At 43.7% G+C, this 25,244-nt stretch overlaps 2 protein-coding genes across 8 annotated transcripts in view; one reads left to right on the top strand and one right to left on the bottom strand.

The window, feature by feature from the left end:
- Nucleotides 1–25,244, top strand: part of LOC132406402 (protein GPR108-like) — a 155,682-nt gene that overhangs the window by 16,859 nt on the left and 113,579 nt on the right. For all 5 annotated transcript variants that reach the window (XM_059992038.1, XM_059992035.1, XM_059992036.1 and 2 more), the window contains one exon: nt 1,299–1,468. The gene's annotated coding sequence lies outside the window, so the exon portion shown is untranslated. The remainder of the gene's footprint in view (nt 1–1,298; nt 1,469–25,244) is intronic.
- On the bottom strand, nt 12,027–25,217 carry LOC132406401 (protein Dr1-like). Of its 3 annotated transcripts, XM_059992034.1 has the most exons (4): nt 25,064–25,111; nt 19,892–20,304; nt 18,768–18,931; nt 12,027–15,545 (listed from the first exon to the last, which is right to left on the bottom strand). In XM_059992034.1, exons 2-4 carry the CDS (start codon nt 20,112–20,114, stop codon nt 15,411–15,413), a joined length of 522 nt encoding a protein of 173 aa, XP_059848017.1. In that variant the 5' UTR covers nt 20,115–20,304; nt 25,064–25,111; the 3' UTR covers nt 12,027–15,410. The 3 variants fall into 3 exon arrangements, 2 of the variants coding, with proteins under 2 accessions (XP_059848017.1, XP_059848016.1); XM_059992033.1 differs by having other exon boundaries at nt 19,892–25,181; XR_009516152.1 differs by lacking the exons at nt 12,027–15,545; nt 18,768–18,931 and having other exon boundaries at nt 20,117–20,304; nt 20,422–25,217.

The following is a 25,244-nucleotide window of genomic DNA, read 5'->3' as shown; positions in this document are numbered from 1 at the left end:
TTAATCTTTTCATTCCAGGGGTAATTCTCGAACCTTCTCTGGACCCGCTCCAATGCCAGCAGGTCCTTTGTTAGATAAAGGAACAAAACTGCTCTCCATATTCCAAGTGCAGTTTGACCAATGCTTTATAAAGCCTCAGCATTACATACCTTACAGCAAGCAAACTGTTGGAGGAACTCAGCACTCCGACCATCATTTGTGGCTGGAAAGGTCCTGATGTTCTGAGTGCTGATGAAGGGTCATGGACTGATACATTGGAGTCTCAACTGTTTATTGCCCTCTGTAACCCCCTGGGTCACCTCAGGCTTGCTCAGCTCATTCTCATTTAGGGGGAGCAGCCTTCGGCCCCGCCAAACTGGGTAATCAGCTGGCGTGGATGCTGTGTGATGTCCCTGCCTTGCCCAAAAACAGACAGTACACCATATGCGATTAAGTGAGTACAATTTATAAAGGTTACTATAACTAAGTAATTAATAATGATACAGTATATATGAAGGAGAAAAAAAATAAAGAAAGGCGCCAAACTTATCAAAGTCCAAACCACTTCGTGCACAACTGTTGGAGCTCAATTACTGAAGTCTTCTGGCCACCATTCGATCCCCTCCGAACTCCTCGACTCGCAGCTCAGGACCCTCCCGAGTGGTCAACCAAGCACATCTATCTTTGTCTCCTCTCCTCGGGGTACCTCCTGGCCTCAGACTCCCACTTGGGGTCCATTCCTCGCCCAGTTTACAGTATCACGTCCTCTCTCTCTCACCCCCTCACGCTGATCTGCCCAAAAGCCTGCCAACAATATTTTACAGACTCAGAAGAAAGAACAACATTAATCCCAATTGGTTTACAAAGGAATACAATTCTCATTATCAGTAGATTTTAACCCAAACAAGCTTCCAGCATTCTCTCGCAACAAAGAAGCATTCCTACTTTTAACAAACAAAGGAGCCATTTTGATCAACATACGCAGTAACAAAGAAAAAGAAGAAACTCCCTTTACACCTCCATAGATGTTGCCTGACCCCCTGAGTTCCTCCAGCATTTTGCATCTGTTAGAAAAATAGTCAAACTTTCACGTCGAAATCCCAAGTGGATCATGATGCAGGGTCTTGATCCAAAATGTCTACGCTTCCTTTCTTCCCACAGATGCTGTTTGACCCAATGAGTTCCTCCAGCAGTTCGTTTATTCCTCCAGATCCCAGCTCTTGTGTTTCTACAACTTCACAGAACTCTGGTGCAGGCAAAAAGGTTTGAAAAACTGTTATCAAAACCTTTGCAAATTCAACCCTTGCTTCTTTTAACAGCCCGGGATATATTTCAAACAACAACACACACAAAATGCTGGTGGAACACAGCAGGCCAAGCAGCATCTATAGGGAGAAGCGCTGTCGACGTTTCGGGCCGAGATCCTTCGTCAGGATATATTTCATCTGGGATTGGTGACATTTACTTTCAACAATGCTGAAATCCTTAAGTAAGTAAGAAACAGAAGCAAGTATTGACCTTTCTGTCTCTTGAATATTCTCTGTCATCCATTATGATCACAGCTCACTTTCCCCAGAATAACCTTATATCCCTCAATTTCCTTAATATCTAGAAGTGTTTCTGTCTCTGTATAAAATTTACCCATCGGTTGAACTTCCACGGCTCTCTTGATTGGAGAATTCCCAAGAATCAGAATCATGTTTATTATCACCGGCATGTTGTGAAATTTGTTGGTTTTATGGTAGCAGTACGGTGCAAGACATTAAAAATCATTGTAAGACTCACCACCATTTCTTCTTTGCTCGGCCCCAAAAGGGCAATCTCCTGTCAGGGTGGACCCCTGCTTCCAGATGACCCAGTCAGTGGAAACATTAACTCTACATCTGCACTGCCAGTTTCATAAGTATTTTGTACATCACAATGCTAGTACTGCTCAGTCTTATAAACTCAAGGGTACAGGTCCAGTCAGGTTAATTTCTCTTCACAGGGAACCTTCTGCCCCCCCTCCCACCTCTCATCCCAGGAATCAATCTAATGAACTCTCATTGCCCCCTCTACTTCATATGTTCTTCCACATCTGTGTGCAAAATCCCAGCCAGAGTCTCACTGGGGCACTATAAAATTGCAGTGGGATGTTTTTACTCTTGAAGTCAAACCCTCATAAAATAAAGGCCAACATATGTTTTCCTCTCTATTTAACTTCCACGGATTCATGTCCAAGAATTCAGCATCAGCTTTATTGGCCATATACATTTACATGTATAAGTAATTTGCTGTGGTGTGTTAGTCAGGGAACAACATGCAAGAAAAAAAAAAGCAACATTCGACAATTATTAAGAGTAAAGAGTTATATAAAAACTAATAAAGTTATAGGTTACAGGACAGACATGGAATAAAATGTGCATAAATAAATAAATGCCAGCATGTATTTTCAATGTGAACAGCATTATAAAAGGTAGTTTAAAGTGTCTAGGATGCAGTGCAGTGAATTGGGTAGGGAGGTGGGGTGGGGTAACTAGATTGGTTGATCAGATTAACTGCCTGGGGGAAGAAACCTTTAAAATGGTGTGAAGTTTTTGGATTTTAATTGCCCTATAGCACTTCCCAGAAAGGAGCTTATGGATTTTATTATACACTGTATAATATGGTATATGTACTGTATGTCATATGTGATGTATTTGTTACTGTTGGGTCCTCTGCTGTTCATGATATACAACATATAAAGCAGGGGACCTTTATAAAGCATAAAGCAGGGGACCCAACTGTAATGAAACTTTAGAGTTCTATATAGGAAGCAATGAAGGGCTGAGGGAGAGGGTCTGACTGGGACTGAAAGAAGAACTACTCAGTGCATTCCACAAAGAGACAGGCACAGTTTTGCCCCAACTGAGTTTCCATAACAACAGCTCTGATTTAGAGGAAATGAATGGAGTTAAAGGAGAAGTTCCTACTGAGATTGGGTCTGTGGTTGAGAATCTATTCATGGGGGTGGTGATGGAGGAGGATAAGCTGGGCTTTCTGTTCGAGGGAAAAGATGGGTGCTGATTTCCTGCGACAACACTTGGTGTAGATGTACTCAATGGTTGGGAGGGCTTTACCTGTGATGGACTTGGTCATATCCACTACATTTTGTGGTTATGCTGTGAGGAAAGAATGAGTAGATGTGGCTTGTATTCTCCAGAATTTAGAACGAGAGGCAGTCACATTGAAACTTACAAAATTCTTACAAACCTCAAATTGGGTAGATTACAAGGAGGATGAAGATTTTCTAAGCAGGGAATCAGAATCAGGTTTATTATTACTGACATACGTTGCAAAATTTGTTGTTTTGTGGCAGCAGTACAATGCAATTCATAAAAATGACTATAAATTACATTAGCTAGATCAGTGGATGGGTGGATGGTTGAATGGAGGTGAATGGAGAAATGGATAGATGGACAGATGGATAGTTGTTTTTAAAAGAAAAATACTTTGTTCAGTTATTATGTGGACTGTATTTTCTTGGTGTCACCTTGTGGGTGTGCAGTTACCTTTTACGTCTACACCTACATGTAATTGCTTTGCAGACATCTCATTTAGTATCTGGGGATTGCTAAACTCTCTTTGTATTTATCACTTTTATTCAATTTGGGATACTTCAAGTAGCACGGGATTTTCAGTGTCTTGCATTGTAGTTGTCTTTGGGACTATTGCTTCGTCTGGACACCTGGGTTGTCTGACTGGTCCTGAATTCCTACGTGCTTCACGGTGTATTTTGGCGGGGGGCATGCCAAACTCTCTTTGCTCTCTGGTTGTGGATCCTTGTCTGGCGAAACTCAGTCCCGGTTCTTCTGCGTAGTGAATCATTTCAGTTCTTCAAGATTCTGTTTAGTTTGCCTGAGCTCTTGTTAGTGTTACTGGTTAATTTCTGTAATGAATCTTTCGTTACATTTGAATTGCCGAAGTCTCTTTGATTCCTACACTAGGAACCCTGACAGATGGATAGAGAGATAGATAGTCACAATGTCAGAACAAAGGGTAAGCAAGGGATGAGGGAACTTTTTCAAGCAGATCGCGAATCTTTGGAGAGCCGGTTTCTTGAACTCATTCAAAACACATATTGAAAGTAACAAGAGGTACTGCAGATGCTGGAAAATCTAGAGCAATATACACAATGTGATGGAGGAGCAGTCAACATTTCAGGCTAAGACCCTTCATCGGGACTATCAGGTTGATAGTTTTATGCATTTTAAGAAAATCAAAGATTATGGGGGCTGCATCTTCTGAGATTATCTGGCTGCACTTCAACCCCATGCTCCTGATCTTTGAGCACCCAGTGCAGAGGGGAGGGAATTGTGGTCTGTCGGGGAACCTCCTGGTCAGTTTGCTCCTGGGCCTGGTGGCCATTCATAGGTCCATGTGGCCGGCAGTCGAGGGTCCAGCCTGAGCCAATTGACTGCCCCTCTGCCAGGGTTAAGTCCATGCCCATGTGTCCCTGGAGAAGGAGCATATGGTATCCACAGGTACAACAAGGGATTTCTGGGACTGGTGGGTGCCACAGGGGCTCGAGTGTGTTTTGGACAGCAATGACAGTGTTAGAATTTGAAACTGTAGATAATGTGAATCATAGAGTTCTGTAATATTGTGATAAAGTGATTCTGTAATCTCGGAATAAATGACTCCTGGAAAAGGGAAAATAAAGGATATGGGGATAGTGCAGGTATATGTCCGTTAGAAAGATCAGCATGGTCCTGAGCTGATTGAAGGACCAGAGCCAACTCCGGATCCTAATTCTTATGTTCTCGTCGGAACTCAAAGCCATTTTTAAAAGACGAAGATAGCTTTGTTCATCGCGTGTACATGGAAAGATACAGTGAAATGCATCATTTGGTTCAAATCAGATGAGTGAGGATTGTACTGGGGGCAGCCGTAAGCGTTGCTGTGTTTCCCGCAGCAACACAGAATGCCCACAACTCACTAACAACCTGTACCCCTTTGGACTGGGGGGGGGGGGGGGAACCAGGGCACCCACATGGTCACGGGGAGAACATACAACCTCCTTACAAATAAGGGCACAGTTTGAAGCCCGACTGGTGGGGGGTCACTAGTGCTATCTGCCATGCTGCTGTGCCACCCATTTTCATTATCATGCCACCCATCCCCACCTCCGAGATACCTACAAATACCTTATTTTGTGCTTCAAGTGAGAGGAGGCTTAACTCAATCTATTGACAACAACTGCATGTGGTATTGTAGTTCTACAAAAGTAATAAACAATAAAAACAGAAATTGTTGGAAACAAATTGCTGAAAATGAGGAGGGGCTGGAAAGATCAACGACTGCAAAAAGAAATGCAGTTTAGACTCTATAATTAGGAACTAGGTTCTATTTAGAAACAGCTTCTTCCCCTCCCATCCATTGAGTACATCCACAGTACATGAAACAGTGTTGCAGGAAAGCAACATCCATCATTAGGGACCCCCACCACCCAGGAAATACTCTCTTCTCGCTGCTGCCATCAAGAAGGTGGCACAGGAGCCTAAGGACTCACACCAACAGGTTCAGGAACAGTTACTATACGTCAGCCATCAGGCTCTTGAACCAATGAGGAAAACTTCACTCAACTTCACATACACTCTTCATCTCATGTTCTCAATATTTATTGTTTATTTATTTGTATTATTTATTCTTCTTTTTGTATTTTCAGAGTTTGATGCCTTCTGCACTCTGGTTGAATGCCCTTGTTGGGTGGTCTTTCATTGATTCTGTTATATCGATTGTTCTTTAGATTTGTTGAGTATGCCCACAATAAAAGAATCTCAGGGTTGTAATATGATGACACAAATGTACTTTGATAATAAAATTTACTTCAAACTTTGAAATTGCTGAAGGGACAATGAACGAATCCATGAATACAACGTCACAATTCTGGCTCTCTATGCAATACTTACTTAATAATTAAAAAAATACATACACACACATGTGTGTGTGTGTGTGTGTGGAGAGAGAGAGAGAGAGAGAAATAATTACAGTTTTTTATGTATTGCACTATATTGCTGCCGACCCGATTATGCTTTTACGGATAGGCACATGAGCTTTTGAACAACACTCAATAACATTTTATCCCTCCCTAATACAGGGGGTAGAAGCTAAAAGAGGAGCCCATGAGTCCATTCCACACTCTAGATTCAAAACTGATGTCATGCTCTCCTACTTGAAGTAGCTCTGCCTTCGGTGCATTAGCTTGTGAATGTTTGGAGAGTCAACATGAAGTCATGCTTGATGTTTAGAGAGTGAACATCAGCACACTGATGTATAGCCTAGAGCCTATAACTGACTTTGTAGTATGAAGACAAAAGGAACTGCAGATGCTGGAATCTGGAACAAAAAATGGAGGTGTCATGGCTATTTTTCAGTGGTCCAGAGCCGAGCATGTGAGTTCAAATGCAACAATTATACTGTAGTTTCAGAATTTGGATCACCACAATAATCAGCTTAAAGCTGTAAAATTAATCACTGTAAACCAGACCACCTCTCCCCCAGATCACCTCACTGCCTAATTCTGAGGAAATGACCTGAAACATTAACTCTGGCTTTTTACCCACAGATGCTGCCTGGTCTGTAAGGTATTTCCAGCATTTTCTGTTTTTATTTTAGATTTCCATCAAGTGCATTGTGGATATGTTCACTCTGCCAGATCTGGCCTGGGGAGGAGAGAAGAAACACAAGACGAAAGGTGAAACCTGAAGGAGCAGGGATAAAGTAAAGAGCTGTGAAGTTGATTGGTGAAGGAGATACAGGCCGGAGAAGCAGGAGTCTGATAGAAGATGGCAGAAGGCCGTGGAAGAAAGAAAAGTGGGGAGACACACTAGAGGGAGGTGATGGGCAAGCAAGGAGATGAGTGAGACAAGGAAAAAGGGGACAGGAATGGTGAAGGTTGGGGGGGGGGGGGTGAATACCAGAAGTTCGAGAATTCAATGTTCGTACCTTCATGTTGAAGGCTACTAAGACAGAATATAAGGTGTTGTTCCTCCAAACTAAGTGAGGTCTCGTTGCGACTGTGGAGGAGGCCATGGATGGACATATGGGAATGGGAAGTGAAGTTAAAATGGGTGGCCACTGGGAGGTCCTGCTTTTTCTGGCAGATGGAGTGTAGGTGCTTGCGAAGCAGTCTCCCAATCTACATCAGGTCACACTAATATACAGGATGCCACACCGGGGGCACTGGGCACAGAATATGACTGCAAAAGAATCACAGGTGAAGTGTCACCTCACCTGGAAGGACTGATTGGGGCCCTAAATGGTGGTGAGGGAGGAGCTGTAAGGGCAGGTGTAGCACTTGTTCCACTTGCAAGGATAAGTGCCAGGAGGGAGATCAGTGGGAAGAGATGAATGGACAAAGGGAGTCATGCAAGGAACTATCCCTGTGGAAAACGGGGGAAGGAAAGATGCTTCACCTATCACCTTGTGTTTCTCTTTCCCCTCCTCCCACCTTTTAACTCTACTCCTCAGCTTTTCATCTCCAGTCCTGCCAGAAGGTCTCGGCCCAAAACGTTGACTGTACTCTCTTCCTTAGATGCTGCCTGGCCTGCTGAGTTCCTCCAGCATTTGTGTCATAAATTCTTCATGTAGCTTCTGAGTTTCTTCTTCACAGATAAGCAATAGCCTATTTTGAGATAGTGTACAAACCACTTGCCCGTAGCGAGTGTGCTTAAATTCAAATATTGAAAGCTCTGCTGTCAGTGAGGTAGATTTGGAACCTCTTTTCTCTGCATCCAAATGGCATTAACTTGGACGATGGACGATGCTGAGGACATTCTACGAGGCTGTGGTGGCCAGTGCTATCATGTTTGCTGTTGTGTGCTGGGGCAGCAGGCTGAGGGTAGCAGACACCAACAGAATCAACAAACTCATTTGTAAGGCCAAATTGGGGGGTTGTGGGGGTGGAACTGGATTCTCTGATGGTGGTGTTTGAAAAGAGGATGCTGTCCAAGTTGCATGCCATTTTGGACAATGACTCCCATCCACTCCATAATGTACTGGTTAGGCACAGGAGTACGTTCAGCCAGAGACTCATTCCACCGAGATGTAACACTGAGCGTCATAGGAAGTCATTCCTGCTTGTGGCCATCAAACTTTACAACTCCTCCCTTGGAGTGTCAGACACCCTGAGCCAATAGGCTGGTCCTGGACTTATTTCCACTTGGCATGATTATTATTGAATTATTTGTGGTTTTATATTGCTATATTTCTACACTATTCTTGGTTGTTGCAGCTGTAACAAAACCCAATTTCCCTCAGGATCAATAAAGTATGTCTGTCTGTCTGTGTGTTTTACTTACCCTCACCTCTATGAGGATCATCACCAAGTAGTGGAGAGGTTTGTGAGTTCCTGAGATCCCGAGATTGATGCTGTCTGGAGTTCAGCAATCTGCCACTTAGCTCCTGGTAGCTTCCCCCATGGCGGTAAAGTCAAGGGGGAACTTCCAGACAAAGAGTGATCCAAGACCTTACTGGTGGAGCTGGCAGAAGATGCTGACACATCACAATGGCCACAACAGAAAAGGATTCCCATTCGCCTTGCACTCCATGTGACTGGATCCTGACCCCAATCTGTCTAGAACCGTATGGTGGCTGCCCGTGTACCTTTCACCCCTGCATAAAAGGAATCCACCCATCATCCCAGATTAAGGCCCATAAAATATGTGGATCCTCGACAGCCAGCTGAGGACCCACCAACAGACAACCTCCTTGGAGAACATGATACTTGACTCAAGGGATCATACTACCTTACTTACCTTCAGCTCCATGTTTCCGAATGTAAGTCCTTTCCTACATATAATAGAACATAGAACACATTACAGGAACCGGCCCTTCAGTGACAAGCACAGGTGCGGAATTGAACTCATTCACTTTTGCCTGCACGTGATCTGTATCCCTCCATATTTGTGTGTCTATCTAAAACACTATTTTTATATCTGCTTCCACACTAATCTTGATAGCTCGTTCCAGGTGTTTTTTTTTACCCTCTCTCTGTGTAAAAACTTTGACTTACCCATCTCCTTTAAACTTCCCCCCTCCTCCGTGTGTCTTCTGATATTTGACATTTCTACCCTGGGGAAAACATTCTGTTTACCCTATCAATACAAAGATATATTTGGAATTTGCTGGAAGTAATACACAAGAGTAGTAAATATACTTTTACAATATGTCTGGTACATTTTAATTGCTATAGCCAATATAAATTTAACTTCAAAAATCTTGAAAACACCAATCTTCACTCATATGACAAGTACATTTTGTAACAGAAGCACAAGAGATTCTGAAGGTGCTGGAAATCCAGAGCAGGAGGCTCTGGAGGGACTCAGTAGGTCAGGCAGAATTTATAGAGAGGAATAAACAGTCGATGTTTCAGGCCGAGACCCTTCGGCAGGACATTCTGTGACATAATGTGATATCTGCACCACCTAGTGGCCTGTAACAGTAGTGCAGGTGTTCGCAGCCAGAGCTAAGCAACATTAGATCACACAACACACGTAGAAATGAGCTTTATCACCGTAAATCATAGATTTACAAATTGTTGATAATAGAAGCAGAAAGTTCAATAAATTGAAAAGTATCCATCATAAAAGGTCTTAACAATCCCCGAAGATGGTGCAGCATCCTGACAGGGATAAAGGTACAAAAACTAATCATTATTGGAGCTTGGCTCAAAAGTTTCAAGTCAAGTCACTTTTATTGTCATTTCGACCATAACTGCTATGTACAGTACATAGTAAAAATGAGACAACGTTTTTCAGGACCATGGTGTTACATGACACAGAACAAAAACTAGACTGAACTATGTAAAAAACAACAGAGAGAAAAAAAAACTACACTAGACTACAGACCTACCCAGGACTGCATAAAGTGCACAAAAACAGTGCAGGCATTACAGTAAATAATAAACAGGACAAAATAAACATAGTTTTACATGTAAAGTTCAAAAGCGTAGTTGATGTAACAAGTCAGTAGCTATGAGCAAAATCTCTATACTTGTGTTCAAGAACATTTTAATGGTATTAATAGTTAAGGGTTTACATAACATGCACTAAATGCCAGGACTCATCAGGTCAGGCAGCATCTATGAAGAGGGATAAACAGTCGAATGGGGTGGGGGGGGGAGAGAAGGGGGTGTGCAAGCTGGCAGGTGTTAGGGGAGACCAGCTGAGGGGGAAGAAGTTAGGTATCACCTCCCAGCTTCTTACTTCCTCCTCCATCCACCCACCCTACCCTCAGCTGGTATCACCTATCACCTGGCAGCTTGTACTCCCTCTCCTCCTCCACCCTCAATCTTTTTATTCTTTCCTTTCCAAGCCTGCTGAAAGCCTGAAACGTCCACAGTTTATTCCTCACCATTGATGGTGCTCAACTTGCTGAGTTCTTCCAGTGTTTTGTGTACATTGCTGTGGATTTTGCTGCAGAATCCCTTTGTGCTTATGAAAAGTTCCACCCCTAATGTTGTTATTAACACTGAATATATATGCACCATATATAATTAGCCAACCCAACTGCATATCCATGTTGTCTGCTAGTTATGATGAAATATCTAAAAGAGATCAACTGTTACCCTCTACTCCCCGTAAACATAGCTGGAAATGAATACTTTTACAATGATTAATTATAATCTTGTGTGAGCATGCACAAGTTAATCCCAATGTTTACTTAAATTATTCAAAAGTCAAATTATAAGGGATAAAAGCAAACATAATGTATTTATACAGTTTTGGTAAGAAGCTAAAAGTAGATGCATTTCCATCAAGAATAAAAGTCAGCTCTAAAATAGAACTGTGTTCTGATGAAGAGTCTCAGCCCAAAATGTACAGTATGCTTTTTTTTCTTTTCCATGGATGCTGCCTGAGTTGTTGAGTTCCTCCAGCATTTTGTATGTTACTCTAGATTTCCAGCATCTGCAGAATCTCTTGTGTTTAAAATTTCTAATCTCTGTAAGTTAAGTTGTGCATAAAGAAACCTACCATGTCCATTGAACATCTTTAATGCGCACTTTACTTTGCTGTGCTATGTCTTTCTGGCTTGTGGCAACATATTCACATAAGAAGGCACTCGAGTCCACAACTGGAGAATCATCCTTGGCAACAGATCAGAATCAGGCTTATTATCATTGGCATATGTTATGAAATTTGTTGTTTTGCATCAATGCAACACATAAAATCTTACTGTAAGTTATAACCAAAGATATGAAAGAAGTAGTGAAAAACGTGAGTAAAAAGTGAGGTTGTGTTCATAGGTTCATTCAGAAGTCTAATGGTCGAGGGGAAGAAGCTGTTCCTAAAAAACGTTGACTGTGTATCTTCAACCTCCTGTACCTCCTCCCTGACAGCAGTAATGAGAAGAGGCCAGATTGGTCAATGTAATGAGTTCAACTTCAATTTTATATACACACACACAGAGACAGAACCAAATGAAACACCATGATCACACACAGCACATGAATCAAAATATTACCATAAGTAAGTTAATAAAACATAATTCATAACATGTAGTGCACAGCACAGGCAACGGTAAACCATAAACAGCTCGCTGTCCTAGTGACAGGACCTCAATGGTGTCAGGGTATTCATTAGTCTCACAGCCTGAAGGAAGAAGCTGTTGCCCAGTCTGGTAGTCCTAATCTTGATGTTTCTGTACCTCCTTCCTGGCAGCTGTGTGTGGAAGAGACTGTGGGATAGGTGGTAGGGATCCTCAACACTGCATCAGGCTGCAACACTCCTGGTATATGTCACACTTGGGGGAAGGGGACCCCAGTCATCCTCTCAGTGGCTTTTACTGTCCTCTGTAGGGTCTTGAGGTCCGATGCCTTGCAGCTTCCATACTACACAATGATGGAGCCAGACAGGACACTCCTGATGGTGCCCCTGTAGAAAGCAGCTAGAATGAGGGCAAACACAAGGAAATCTGCAGATCTGGAAATAGAATCTGGAAATTCAAACAACAACACACACAAAATGCTGGTGGAACACAGCAGGCCAAGCAGCATCTATAGGGAGAAGCGCTGTCGACGTTTCGGCCCGCCTCTCCCTATAGATGCTGCCTAGCCTGCTGTGTTCTACCAGCATTTTGTGTGTGTGTTGTAGAATGAGGGCAGTAGCTATGAGCAGGATCTCTCTCCTTCTGTGTTCTAGAGAAGTTTAAAGGTTTATGTAGAGAATGGCTGGAAAGATTAGACAATGGCTGATTAGCTGGAAGAAGCTGTTTCTATGTTGAGTGTGTGTCTTCAGGCTTCTGTACCTCTTCCTTGATGGTAGCAACGAAAAGAGGGCATGTCCTGGATGGTAAGGTACCCTTAGTGATAGATGCCAGCTTCTAGAGGCATCGGGTACTGAAGATGTCCTTGATAATGGAGGGGCTTGTGTCCACAGTTGGAGCTGGCTGAGTTGACAATCCTCTGCTGCTTTTTCTGATCCTGTGCACTGGCGCCTCTATACCAGATGGTGATGCAACTAGTCAAAATGTGCTCCACAATACATCTGTAGAAATTTTCTAGTGTCTTTGGCGACATACCAAATCTCCTCAAACTTCTCATGAAATAGAACTTGTGAAGCCCAGATCCCTTGAACGAATACATAAAAGAAAAACATCCCAAATCACTTTCCAGTCAATTAATACTTTTAATTGCTTCATGTACAAAATGTGGCAACCAATTTTCTTATAGCAAGATCTCATATATAGCAATGAGGTAATAAACCATAACAATTAGCCAGGACATTGGGGATATTTGCTCTGTGTAAAGTCCAATAACATCATCCTTGTTCACCATGAATAGGTAGACAGTGCTTCTATTTAAAGTCCCATCTAAAAATTGCAGTCACACCTCAGTACTGCATTTAATGATCTACTTCAATTATGCACTGAGGTCTCAGGAGTGGAGACACGTCCTCTGCCATGGAAGCGGAAAGAAGTCCATATGGAACGACACCTACTGAGCTTACGCATCATTCTTGTCTGGAATTGACATCGGCTATACGCTTGCCTCAGTAGAGCTGAAGCCAAGGGTTTTCAACCTAAAAGTGTTCTCATCCCTGATTATTAACCAACAATCTTGTCCGAAAATGCAAATGTACTAACAGTAAGCAAACTCTGAATTTAGTTTAGCGTGGTGCCGCCTATAGCTGGATAGTTTGCCATCACTACGCATCTTGAGATTCAGGGTAGGGTAGTATATGGTGACATACTTTGATAATAAATTTACTTTGAACTTTGAGTACCCCAACATCCATACCAGTTACATGGGCAAGGATGAGGTGGATAGGACTCAGAAGAAACAAAACAATAGTAACACTGCTAGACAGATAAATCCTCTGGTTTTGTGAAATGGTTGCACAGTCTGACGAAGCCCCAATGTGAAAAGGTATCACAAAGAAGCAGCTCCGTTTAAATACATCAGCATTTGTAAATATGTTAGTTAAAAGGAAAACCTCACATTTGTAAGGATGGCAGTGCATCAGTGTACAAATAATCTTGGCTGCAGTGATGGAATTTCCAACTCTATTCAGCTCATAGTGCGGGTCAAGCACAATTTCTTGGGAAGGGACAAAAACATTTAAATCATTATTTTACCGTAATTTGAATTAAGAGGCTACATTGTACTGGAAGGTAGAGAGACACAGTTTAGCCTGTTCAGTCTGTTACATTCTGTATGAACTTCCTTCCACCCCTCTCCATCTTACTCTTAATTTAACTAAAGATTCCTTTTCTTCTAATGTGTTTGTCCAAGCTGATGTTAAAAACACAACTGGGAGCAAGTTCCACATTTACAGCACCTACAGTGCAAATAACATTTCAATGCATGACCAATGATACATTACCAATTTTTTGTACCAGTAACAAATATCCATTGGTAGAGAAGACCGAAAAGACCTCGATAAAACTTTGGAGTTGTAGAATTGCACAGCAGAGAAACAGGCCCTTTGGCCCAACTCCTAAAGGAAATGAGGACAGTACAAATTAATGGAGACTGAAAATTGATAAATTGTCAGGGTTTGATGGTGTGGATTCCAAAGTTTTGAAAATTGTGGTTGGCTATCATTCTTCAAAACTTAGTCTGAGAATGATTCCTGCAGTTTGGAAAGTAATAAATGAAATCCACTATTTAAGAAAGGAAAGAATAGGATAGGGAGAGGGAGAAATTGGGGAAATACAGTTAGTTTGACATCAGTAGGAAAAGTGGTAGAACCTAGAAATACGGTAGTGTGTACAGGGCAATTAGGGAATAACAATAGGGATGGGAGTTATGGTTCATATATCCATTAAGTCTTTTTTGAGGTTGCAACAAGTTGGATAGGACTAATCCAGTGGATGCATTGAAAGTAACTGAGCTTCCAGCAAGCCTCTGAAGAGATGTCACATACAAGAGAGATCACTAGACTGGCATCACACAAGGATTGTTTAAGGCACGCCTGGAGGTAGAAAAATGGCAGAGTTTCCATTTGGGAGTTCATGACAAGTGAGTGTCCCAGCTATACAAATGGATGAGATGATCACATGTATTGTATCCAAGCTTGTTGACCAAACAAGCTGGATGATGGTATTCATTGTAAGGAGGATGCAGAGAGGTTTTGAGTGATAACAACATAGAATGAACTGGGGGCAGATGAAATATGTGAGAATTTTGGAAATACCCAGTTTGGCCAACTCCTGTTTCTATTCCTTATGTTCTTAAAGCTGCCAGTTATCGAGATGAGTTACTTTGCACACAGTAAAAATGCCACACTTACTGGTGCCTCTCTAGTCTCTGGGTCTGTAATGTGGCCTGGCAAACCATAAAACAGCTAAAAACATTCCACCACCTACCTAGCATTTAGAGAGGGCGGAGAAAGCAATACATTACATCTTGTTGATGATGCCCACTCACTGAGAAACTTAAAAAATTGATCACAGCATGAAACACTATCATGATAAGTAGCAGGAAGGATAGACAGAGGATCAGTAAATAAAAATATACATATACATACCATCATGCTTACATTCAAAGAAATACCTACTCCACTTTCATCATACCATAACTGTAAACAAGGCAACAATCTTCAATTATCTAACATCAGCAAAACCCACAAAACAAGCTCAACAGTGAACTTTTAACCATTTAACATTTAACTTCAGTTAACCAAAATCTGTTGAACATATAACAGTTTATGATCTGAAGGTCCACGCAAGTAATTTGTCCAACTCAGACCACATCAAGTTTTTAAACTAGTTCAGTCCAAAGGCACGATGATATCCTTTTCTTCCCTCTTTTAGTCTGTTTAAAATTCCACAGCCAGTATTTCAGACTCAAGCTGAGGGCACAAGATACCTTCGGCCAATGACCATCTGCACTGCCATTTTGATACATGGCAGGACCTAAGTAGACAGGAGAGGGTGGCAAAGAGGGAGCGAGATGGCTTGAACGATGGTTAGACATCTTCTTCCTCAACCTCATCCTGTGAAGACCCAGCCTTGGTGGTTACTGCTGTGAGCTGAGCCTGCTGAGTAGCCTGTTGCATCTCAAGCCACTCCTGCTGCACCTGTGCAGCCTGCTGTTGTCGAGCCTGAGGGAGAAAGGGACATAATCAGGCCAGGTCAAGAGAAAGCTCCCCCACTACAGTGCAGGGAGCAGTGGTGATTCGTGTTCATCAACAGAATAGTTAGCAGCTTTAGCCCGATGCATTTTGCTTTCTTGAGAGTAATAGGTCAATCAGAAGAGTATGCAAACCGATGGGAATGTAAATGAAAGGCATTCCCATCTGTATAGAACATTTTTCAAACTAGGATGACCATTCTATCATAAGATATAAGAGCAGAACCATCAAGTCTGCTCTGCCAATCGATTATGGCTAATTTATTTTCCTTCTCAATTCCATTCTCCTGCCTTCTACTTGTAACCTTTAAAGCCCTTACTAATCAAGACCCTATCAACCACCACTTTAAACATACCCAATGACTTGGCCTCCACAGCCGTCTGTGGCAATGAATTCCGCAGATTCACCTCCCTGTAGATAAAGAAATTCCTCTCCATCTCTGTTCTAGAAGAACATCCTTGTGTTCTGAAGTTGTACCCTCTGGTTCTAAACTCTCGCACTATTTAAAACATCTTCCCTCCATCCACTCTGTCTAGGCCAATATTCAGTAGGAGTGATGGTGGGAGGGGTTGCTAAGAAAAGTAAGCATCTGCTATGAATATAAATATTAGTAAATATATGTATTAATATATCCAATTTTCTTCCTTTTCTGATAGCATTCCAAATTGTCTGCTGAACATTGCAGGCATGCTATCTTGGCACTGGCATGTGGGGCGACACTTGCGAGATACCCCAGTACATCCTTAGTTTTAATGCAAATGACATATTTCACACTGTCCACGTGAGTAGTTAATGTATCGGAATCTGAATGTGAACTGACTCCACTCATATTGCCAGCTCTCCACAATTACGTCCAGATGGTTAGAACTGGACTGGAAGGATGGAGAGTTCAAATTCCCCTCCACAGACTTCATCACAACACACTGACGGAAGTTCAGTGTCAGACGAAGGAAGCGCTGCACTGTTAGAAGTACCATTGTCTGGAAAGCTCAGAAAGATCCCTCGGCACTGTTTTGATTCAGCGCAGGGATGTGCTTCCTGGTATTCCACACAGTATTTGTTCCTTAACCAATATCAATAAAGCAAGTTATTTCACCATAAACCCATTGTTATTTGTGAGAGTTTGGTCTACACAATTTAGCTATTGTACTTCCTAAATTTAATCTCCACAAGAATTCGGCTAAATATAAAGCATTCTAGGACATCCCAGAGTTGTGAAAGATTTCTTTATGAAGTCCATCAGATTCTCACATGATCAAACATCAGCAGTTTTTAAATAGGTTAGACAGCATTATAATTAAATCTGATTCCTTCCATGCCTCAAATTTATTTAGCACCTAATTCCTCCCCACATTTTCAAATATATGAAGTCCATAAGCCTTTCAAATAATCTGGGGACCTGAACCAAATCTATGGGCAGTATGTAAATGACCTTAACAGAGAAACATGTGTTCATGCTGACCAGACTGAGCTCAGGATACAGTCACTTCAGAACAGCATTTCATTAAATGCTACTTCTACCTACAAATGTGGTGTCCAGAAATAACTAACTATGCAATACCTCCCAAGAATAGGCCATGGATTGGGGAGTCAATATCTAACCAGACCAAAGGAGAAGTGATAATTGTACGGAAACCCAGATATATGCTTTACATCAGGCCACTTTGCATCAAAATGGCCGCGTAGCATGTGTTAATCTAAAATGAAGTGGAAATAAATTTCCTTCATCATTTTGTTCCGATCTGAAATAAGTTTGGAAAATATCATTTTCCAGGCCCATGCCACATTGCTGTTGATTTGGCACCAGTAGATCTGCGGCTGCCTTACTATAAGGTTATGTGATTCTCTCAATAATACTGAGAGGCAGCTGTAGTTTACAGTAACAACAATGGTTACAGACTCAAGAGTCCGGCCACTAACTAGTAAATAGAGTTAAAGGAAATGCAATCAGCCACAGGACTAATTAGTACCCAAGATATTGAAATTTATTGTTGCAGTATGATTAAATGGAGTTGGGAAAAATGTGAAGAGTAGATTTACTAGAATAATGTCAGGAACAGCTGAAGAACTGAGATTTTCTCCATCAACTGAGAGACTAAATATTAATCGGTGTTTTGAAGGATCATTATTTGAGTTCAGAATATAAGGGAAATGACCTTATATCAAGGGTTGATGGGAGACATTTTTATTTGGCTCGGTGAGGTGTAATCAGGAATATTTCAAAAGGTGATAGAAGAAGAATCAATAAAACATTCAAAAAAGAGAAATGGATATATAATTTTAAAATGGAAATATACACCTAGTGGCCACTTTATTAGGGTCATTTGTGTACTTGTTTGTTAATGCAAATCTTAATCAGCTAATTACGTGGCAGCAACTCAATGCATAAAAGCATGCAGACATGGTCAAGAGGTTCAGTTGTTGTTCAGACCAAACATCAGAATGGCAAGGAAATGTGATCTAATTGACTGACCATGGAATGATTGTTGGTGCCAGGCAGGGTGGTTTGAGTATCTCAGAAACTGCTGATCTCCTGGGATTTTCACATAAAACACTCTCTAGAGTTTACAGAGAAAATAGTGTGAGAAACAAAAACATCCAGTGAGCAACAGTTCTGCGGGCAAAGACGCTTTCTTAATGAGAGAGGTCGGAGGAGAATGGCCAGACTGGTTCAAGCTGACAGAAAGATGACTGTAACTCAAACAACCGTACACATTAGAACCATGGTACGCAGAAGAGCATTTCTGAGTGCACAACATGTACCTTGAAATGAACGGGCTACAGCAGCAGAAAAACAAACATAGACTCAGCGGCTAGAGTGCACATCTACTAAATGAAAAAGACCGAGGGAATGCAAATAATCGGAAAGGTCTTTCACAAGCACTGATGCTATGGCAAGTACCCTTCTGAATGATATGATAAAATAACTTTACTTCACCGATCTTTATTTCCGGAGGAAAACACATTGCTTTCATAAATATAGTTCCTAGAAAAGCAATTCTGGTAAGTAGGTTGTGTTTCCATTGAGAACCAAGTATAAATGAACTACACAGTACAAGCAAACCAGTTGGAGATAAGGTAATGGAAATAAAGAAAACATTTTTGATGAGAAGTGAAATTTGTGATTGAGATAAAACAGATGTTGGTGGTGGAGAAACAAATGCCTTATGCTTCAAAATGATATGTACTTACTTTCGCAAACAACTCTTGCTGTTGACGTAACAGTTCTTCTTCAGGGATGCCCAGGTTCTCGAGACGTGAGTTGGCCTTCCTCCTTTCAAGGGCCACTATCTTGCATTCCCGCAGAACCTCCTTTGCTTCAGATAAATATGATCCAAAACCTAGACGTTCCAAAGCTGCGATGCAAGGTAACACAAACTTCAACATGCAGACTATTAAACTACAGTTCCGTTTCAAAATATTTCCACTATCGGTATTATTGATTACTGTTTAATAGAGAAGTTCTATGCTCTATTTCATTTCTTCTCTTTCTTTGACATTTAGTAACCTGCAAGTACTAAATGAAACACTCTGGAGAATCAGCCCCGATTTTTGTACTCTTTCCTGGAGTTAGACTGGACCTAGCAAACATCTGAGAGGTGAAATTTCTATCTCGGCACAAGTGCATCATGTCAATAAATATATCCCATTGGAAACTCAAAATAGATGAAGTCCTTCTTTGCTTACCACTAAGATTCCACCTAAGAATGTTATAAACTATACAGTATGCTGTCGACAATACTGCCTGGTCGGTGCCAGATTATCAGAATTTTTTTGTATTTCAATTCTAGACAAATCAATCTTGCAATTCTTTGGGTATTTCAATAGTCTTCTACAGGTTAATACATCATAATAAAAGACAAGCCATTCACAAACAATCCAAAACACTTCACAATGCACAAAACATATGAAGTGCACTTACTGAGGTAACTTGACAGTTAATTTGTATGCAACTTGTTCCTGAGATAAATGGCCAGATGACATGCCAGAAACAGCATTAGTTAGAGAGTAAATACTAGGTAGGAGACCAGGTGATCCACAGCGCCACAGGGAGTCTATAAAGTCAACCCAAGGCAGCCGATGTGGCTTCAGTTGGAAGCTTATCCAAAGAATGACACCACAGAGAGGGAATTGCTTGCTTGATGCTGGAATTAAATATCTGTTGAGACCTAATCTTTGAGAAGGGATCTTCTGACCATAGCTAAAGAAAGGTAATGCAGTGAGCTACCAGAAAATGCAAGCTGCTGTGTTTAAGACAAGATAAAGTTCAAACTAAAGGAGAAGAGTGATTGCGTTAAGTGATTTGAATCACATACCTTGCATGATGTGCTCTGGTGAGATGGTTTTCTTATCGGACTGACTGCAGATTTCATATGCTTCTGAAGATACTAAATGAATAAACTCGGTGCAGCAGTTCACCACCATCTCCCTGGCATCATTTGCTACCCTGATATTGGGTAGGATCTCTTTGATAATCTTGTTGATGGTAGCTCTTGGAATAGTTAAGTCATCATCATTGTTGCCTGAAGCTGAGGCCATTGTCCTTTGTTCTTTGAAGTTTCTTTTCAAAGGGTAATTCAATGTTATTTCACCCAGTACAGATATGTATATGGCAAATCACAAGAATGCACGAAAAGATAATTTACTGAAAAGTTTGATCCAAAACTAAAGCATAGTTGAACACATGGTTTAGGGGTGAGAGAAAGGGTTAAAGTATGCTCTTGAAGTCCTGGAGAAAAAGAAGCAAAAGACATTTCAATATGAAAGCTTAACAAATAAACAACTGATGAATCATTATTCACAGGCAAGAGAAAAAAATTACAAATTGCAAGTAAAGCAGACAGACCTAGAGAAAATCAACGGGCTGCATCTGTGATTGGTATCCCCATGTTTAAGACAGGTTTAGCTGAGCCAAAGTAGAGTTTCACAACAGATTGTGGGAGAGGGAGGCAGGCACAGAGGGTGAAGGGGGGCAACAGAAGGAAATAGAGGTGGGTGGATTAAGGAAGGTTTGTAGAAAAGAAGGTGTCAGGGAGGGGGAAGGAAGGGTCTTTTGAGAATGAGCTTTTGGGGGAATGTTTTAGAAAGAGGAATGTTTTCAGGGAGGGGGAGATGCTTAGTGGGAAATGGGAATGTTTGACGAAGCGGATTGATGGTATGTTGAGAATGCAAATGAAGGACAGATTGGGAAGAAGGAGGAAGTGGAAGTGTTTACAGAGGAAGGATGAGCCATCTTTGTTGGAAAGGTCTGGAGAGTCCGGGTGGACAGGGATTATTATGAGGGAGTAAGAGGGATGCAAGGGATGGAGGGTGAGTACTTAGAGGTTATTTATTGAGTGAAGGGGTACCGTTGGAGGGAGATGGTGTGGGTGGGGAGGGAGAGTTTGGACAATGAAGATGCTGGAAGTGAAGGTATATTTGGAGGGAGAGGATGTTTACTGGTGGCGATGGAAAGAGGCTGCTTTGGAGGTGAGGGAGAAGTTTGGAGGGAGGGGTTGGTGTGCAGAGGGTGTGCACTGAGGACATTGCAGGTGGAGGGACAAAGTTTGGAGGGAGGGGAGTGTGGGGGCAGAGGGGGAGAGTTTGGAGGCAGGGGAGTGTGTGGAGCAGAGGGGAAAAGCTTGGTAGGTGGGGAGTGAGGGGGGCGAAGGGGGACAGTTTGGTACATGGGGAGTGTGTGGATGGGGGGTGGAGGAGGACAGCTTGGAGGGAGAGGAGCGTGGGCAGTGGAGGGAGAAGGGAGGAGAGTGTAGGAGGTGGAAGGGGAGAGCTTGCAGGGAGGGGAGTGTGGGGGATGAAGGGGGAAAGGGAAGCCAGGGAGTGTGGGAGGTGGAGGGGGGGTGCTTGGAGGGAGGGGAGTTTGGGGTGCAGAAGAGAATAGCTTGGAGGGAGGGGAGTGTGGGGGTGGAGGGGGACAGATCGGAGGGAGGGGAGTGTGAGAGGCAGAGGAGAGCTTGGTGGGAGGGGAATGAGGGGCACGGAGGGGAAGATCTGGAAGGGAGGGGAGTGCGGGCAGCGGAGGGGGGGAACTGGGAGGGAGATGACATTGGGATTGCAAGGAAAAGTTTGAAGGGAGGTTAGCAGAGTTAGAGAGTGGAGGAAGATGGCGTTGGAGGTGAAGTGATTGAAGGGAAGAATTGTTGCGGGTAGGGGAGGGAGACAGTTTGGATGGAGGAGGCGTTGGGGGTGGAGGGGGAGTTGGAGGTGGAGGGGGAGTATTTGGCAGGATGGGGTGCTGGCAGTGCAGAGATGGAGGAGGCGTTGGAGGTGTGGGTGGAGGGGGAGGGAGAGTTTTTGGAGGGAGAGAGTGTTGCACGTGGAGAAGTTGCGTTAGCGTGGAGAGAGAGCATTGTGATGATGGGCGAGTGCTGGAGGGAAGGGTTTTGCAAGGAGGACAGGGAGGGGTAGTTTGTAGACATGGTTTGTTTGGGTAGATGAAGACGTTGGACGAATGTTTGGAGGGAGGGGATTGAATTGAAGCCTGAATGTTTGGCAGGACGGAGAGTTGAGTGGGAGAGGGCGGTTGTTGGGGTGCAGGTGGTGATTTGGGGGGAGGAGTGGGGTACTCGGAGGGAATGCATGTTGGGGATGGAGGGAGGGTGTGTTGGGGTTGCAGGGGGATTGTAGGGAGGGAGGACACATTGGAGGCAGTGGGGAAAAGCTTGGGAGGAGGGAGGGGTGGGGGCGGCGTGTTTGGAGGGTGTGGAAGTGTGGTGTCCAAATGTAGGGGAAAGGGGAGTGAGGTTGCTGTGTCTGGATGTGGAGCAGCGAGAGTGGAGGTGAATTGTTTAAAAGGACAAGGATTGGGAGGGAAGTTGGAGGGATATTGGGAATGTTTAGAAGAAGAGGCAGATCGGGAGGAGGGAATGGGTTTTGAGGGGCGGGTGGTGTTGGGGGAGTGGGGATGGGTGGAGCTGTTGTGTTTGGTGAGAGGAGATTTAGGGAGACAGTTTGGATGATGGTAATGTTGGGAATGGAGGGGGCACATTTCAATGGAGGGGAGAATTGAGGGAGTGAGTGGAGGTGGAGGGGGTGCTGTGGGTGGAGGGGGAGACGTCGGATGGAGGTACTGTTGGGGTTGTAGGGGACATGTCTCGAGGTAAGGGAGTATTGCCTGATGGAGTGCAGGGGGAGAGGTTAGATGGATGTAGTGCTGGGGGTGGAATGGACATGTTACAAGGGAGGGAAGTACTGAAGGAGTGAGTGGGTGGGGATAGGGTGCAGTGGGTGGAGGGGCAGAGGTCGGATAGAGGTAGTGCTGGGAGTGGATAGGTAGGTTTTCAAGGGAGGAGGGAGTTGATGGAAGGCGGGAAGGTGACGTTGTGGGCGGAGGAGGAGAGGGTGGGTGAAGGAAGTGTTGGGAGTAGAGGGGGTGCGTTTCGAGGGAGGGGAGTGTTAAGGGAGAGATTGGAGGGGGAGGAGGTGTTGTGGGTGGAGGGGGTGTTTTGAAGGTGGGAGTGTTCGAGGGAGGAGGTATCGGAGGTGGAGGGGGAATGGGTGGAGGGAGGGGGTGCTTGGAGTGGAGGGCTAGGGTTTGGAGGGTGGAGGAGCAGAGTTTAGAGGGACCATGTTGAGTTTGGAGGGAGACAACATTGTGGGTGGAGGAGGAAGGTTTGGAGGGAGAGGGTTTTGAGGATGGAGAGAGTGGGTGTTGAGGGTCATGGGGTAGTATTTGGCAGGAGTGGCTGTTGTCTGGAAGGGGTGCTGGGGGTGGAGGTGGACTATTTGGCGGTAGGGGGTGTTGGGGAGAGAGAGGCTGCTGGGAATCGAGATGATGTGTTTGGGGAATGACATTTTTGAGGGTGGAGGTGCCATCTTTATAGAGAGGCAGCACTGGGGGTGGAGGTGGTGTGCTGGGCGGTTGTTGGGGGAGGGAGTGTGCAGGAAAAGGTGAGTTGGGTGTGGAGGAAGGGGGTATTTGGGGTAAAGTATTTGGGGGGAGGGAGAGTTGAGTGTCTAGGGGTTGCATTAGGAGGGTAGGTTCACTGACTGTGACAGGGGAGAGTTTGGAGGGAAGGATTGTTGGAGATGAAAGGATTGTATTTGGAGGGTGAGTTTGCTGGGAACGGAGGGATGGTGTTTCGAGGGAGGAGCGTTGGGGTTGCAGAGTGTGAAGGAGTGCTGGAGACTCTGAGTGTTTATAGGGACGGTAACTTGGTGGGAGAACATTGTGCTCATGAAGAGGGCTGTTTTTGAAGAAAGGGACAATGGACAGGGAAGGGTCGTCAGGAGAGTGTTTGGGCTCAGTAGATATAGGGATTACGTGGGAGGATTGGATGTTGGGCTTGGAGAAAGGAGGTGTTAGTGGTGCATTCGGAGGAAAGACATGAAATGGATAGAGTGCCGAGGGTGGAATGGGAATGCTCGGAGAGACCACTTGAAGGGAGGGATGGAGGGGAAATGTCTGGTGGAAAGTTGTGTTGCAAGGTAGAGGCAACATTTGAAAAGGGAGGGGTTCGTTCGAAGTTGAGGTAGGATAGTTCTGTGGTGCATGGTAAGAGTGCTTACTAGGGGAGGAAGGCTGTTTGAGGCTGCATGCCATAACACCAGTGGAATGAGGGTTGTACTGAGGAGTAGAGGTTTCAGAGTGTGGTAGGATTGAGGGTCCATCATCGGTTGGGGAATCAGAAGTACTGACAGTGGGGGAGAAAGAATTGATGCAGGTGAGTGATGGCTGAGGAAGGACAGGAGGAGACATTGGTTTGCAGAAGAGGCTCGTGTGTTGAGGGGAAAGGAGTGCAAGACTGATCAGTGATGTGGTGCTGTGAGGTAGGATGTTCAAGATGTAGGGTTGTGGAGGAGCAAAAGTGACTGGAGAGGATACTAATAGGTGGTTGACTATGAAAAGAACTGATATGAGGAGAGGACACACGAGGAATGTGTGCTAGCAGAGAAAACACAAGGATTATGCAAGAGACTACAGCTGCTGGAATCTGGAAGAAAAAAAAACTGCAGGCGGAACTCAAAGGGTCTATGGAGGAGTGGGAAATGAATTGTCAACAATGAGATATATGTGTTCAAATGCCAAGCAGGGCAGAAACATAAGGAATGTAGTCAGGCTTCAGGATGTGGTGACCCTGATATGTTACTGGGGCAGATTAGGATTAGTGCTGAAGGGATGGGGTAAGTGTGGTAGAAGACATTGAGGAGAGTGGAAAGGAAAAGGGGATTGATATGCTGGGGAGGCTTCAGGGTAGGAGGAGGAGAAGGGTGGGTTAAGGTGGGGCAGGAGGAGGATGTGAAGAGGTTGGGAGTAGGAGAGAATGAGGGAAAAGGGACTTGGATGGAAGGAGGGCGGCTGTGGAGGGAGTAGATGGGACTGACTGCTGGAGGAGGAAGGCGGTGCGGCTGATGGAGGAAAAGGGTGCAGTTGATGGGGGAGGATGTGATGAGGTGATGAGATGCGAGGGTGCTGTGTCTTCCACAGTTACCCGCCTCCCCTGGCGTCACTCCGGCGCTCTCACGGCTCCCTCTCCCGCGATCTTTACCATTTTTTTCAGTCCAGGAGCCGCTCCATCAGCACCGGAAGTCGCCGCCAGCACGACTTCCGTTTCCCGGGGTAACGGATTTTACTTTTTAAAATCACCTCTAATTTTTCCAGTATTTTTAAATCTCCCCTTTATTATTTTTTGTCTTGGTGAAACGTAATATATATATATATAAAAAAAA

This window comes from Hypanus sabinus, chromosome 16, assembly GCF_030144855.1.
Source record: "Hypanus sabinus isolate sHypSab1 chromosome 16, sHypSab1.hap1, whole genome shotgun sequence".
Lineage (NCBI taxonomy): Eukaryota > Metazoa > Chordata > Chondrichthyes > Myliobatiformes > Dasyatidae > Hypanus > Hypanus sabinus.
This window is presented reverse-complemented; position numbering and strand designations above follow the sequence as displayed.

Bases quoted from the DNA above. Each gene is read 5' to 3' on its own strand.
- LOC132406401 (XM_059992033.1), bottom strand. From the start codon at position 20,114: ATGGCCTCAGCTTCAGGCAACAATGATGATGACTTAACTATTCCAAGA. The intron at 18,932-19,891 runs GTATGTGATTCA...CTTGCATCGCAG, and splicing joins ACCAGAGCACATCATGCAAG to CTTTGGAACGTCTAGGTTTT. The intron at 15,546-18,767 runs GTAAGTACATAT...TTTCTCCCTCAG, and splicing joins AGCAAGAGTTGTTTGCGAAA to GCTCGACAACAGCAGGCTGC.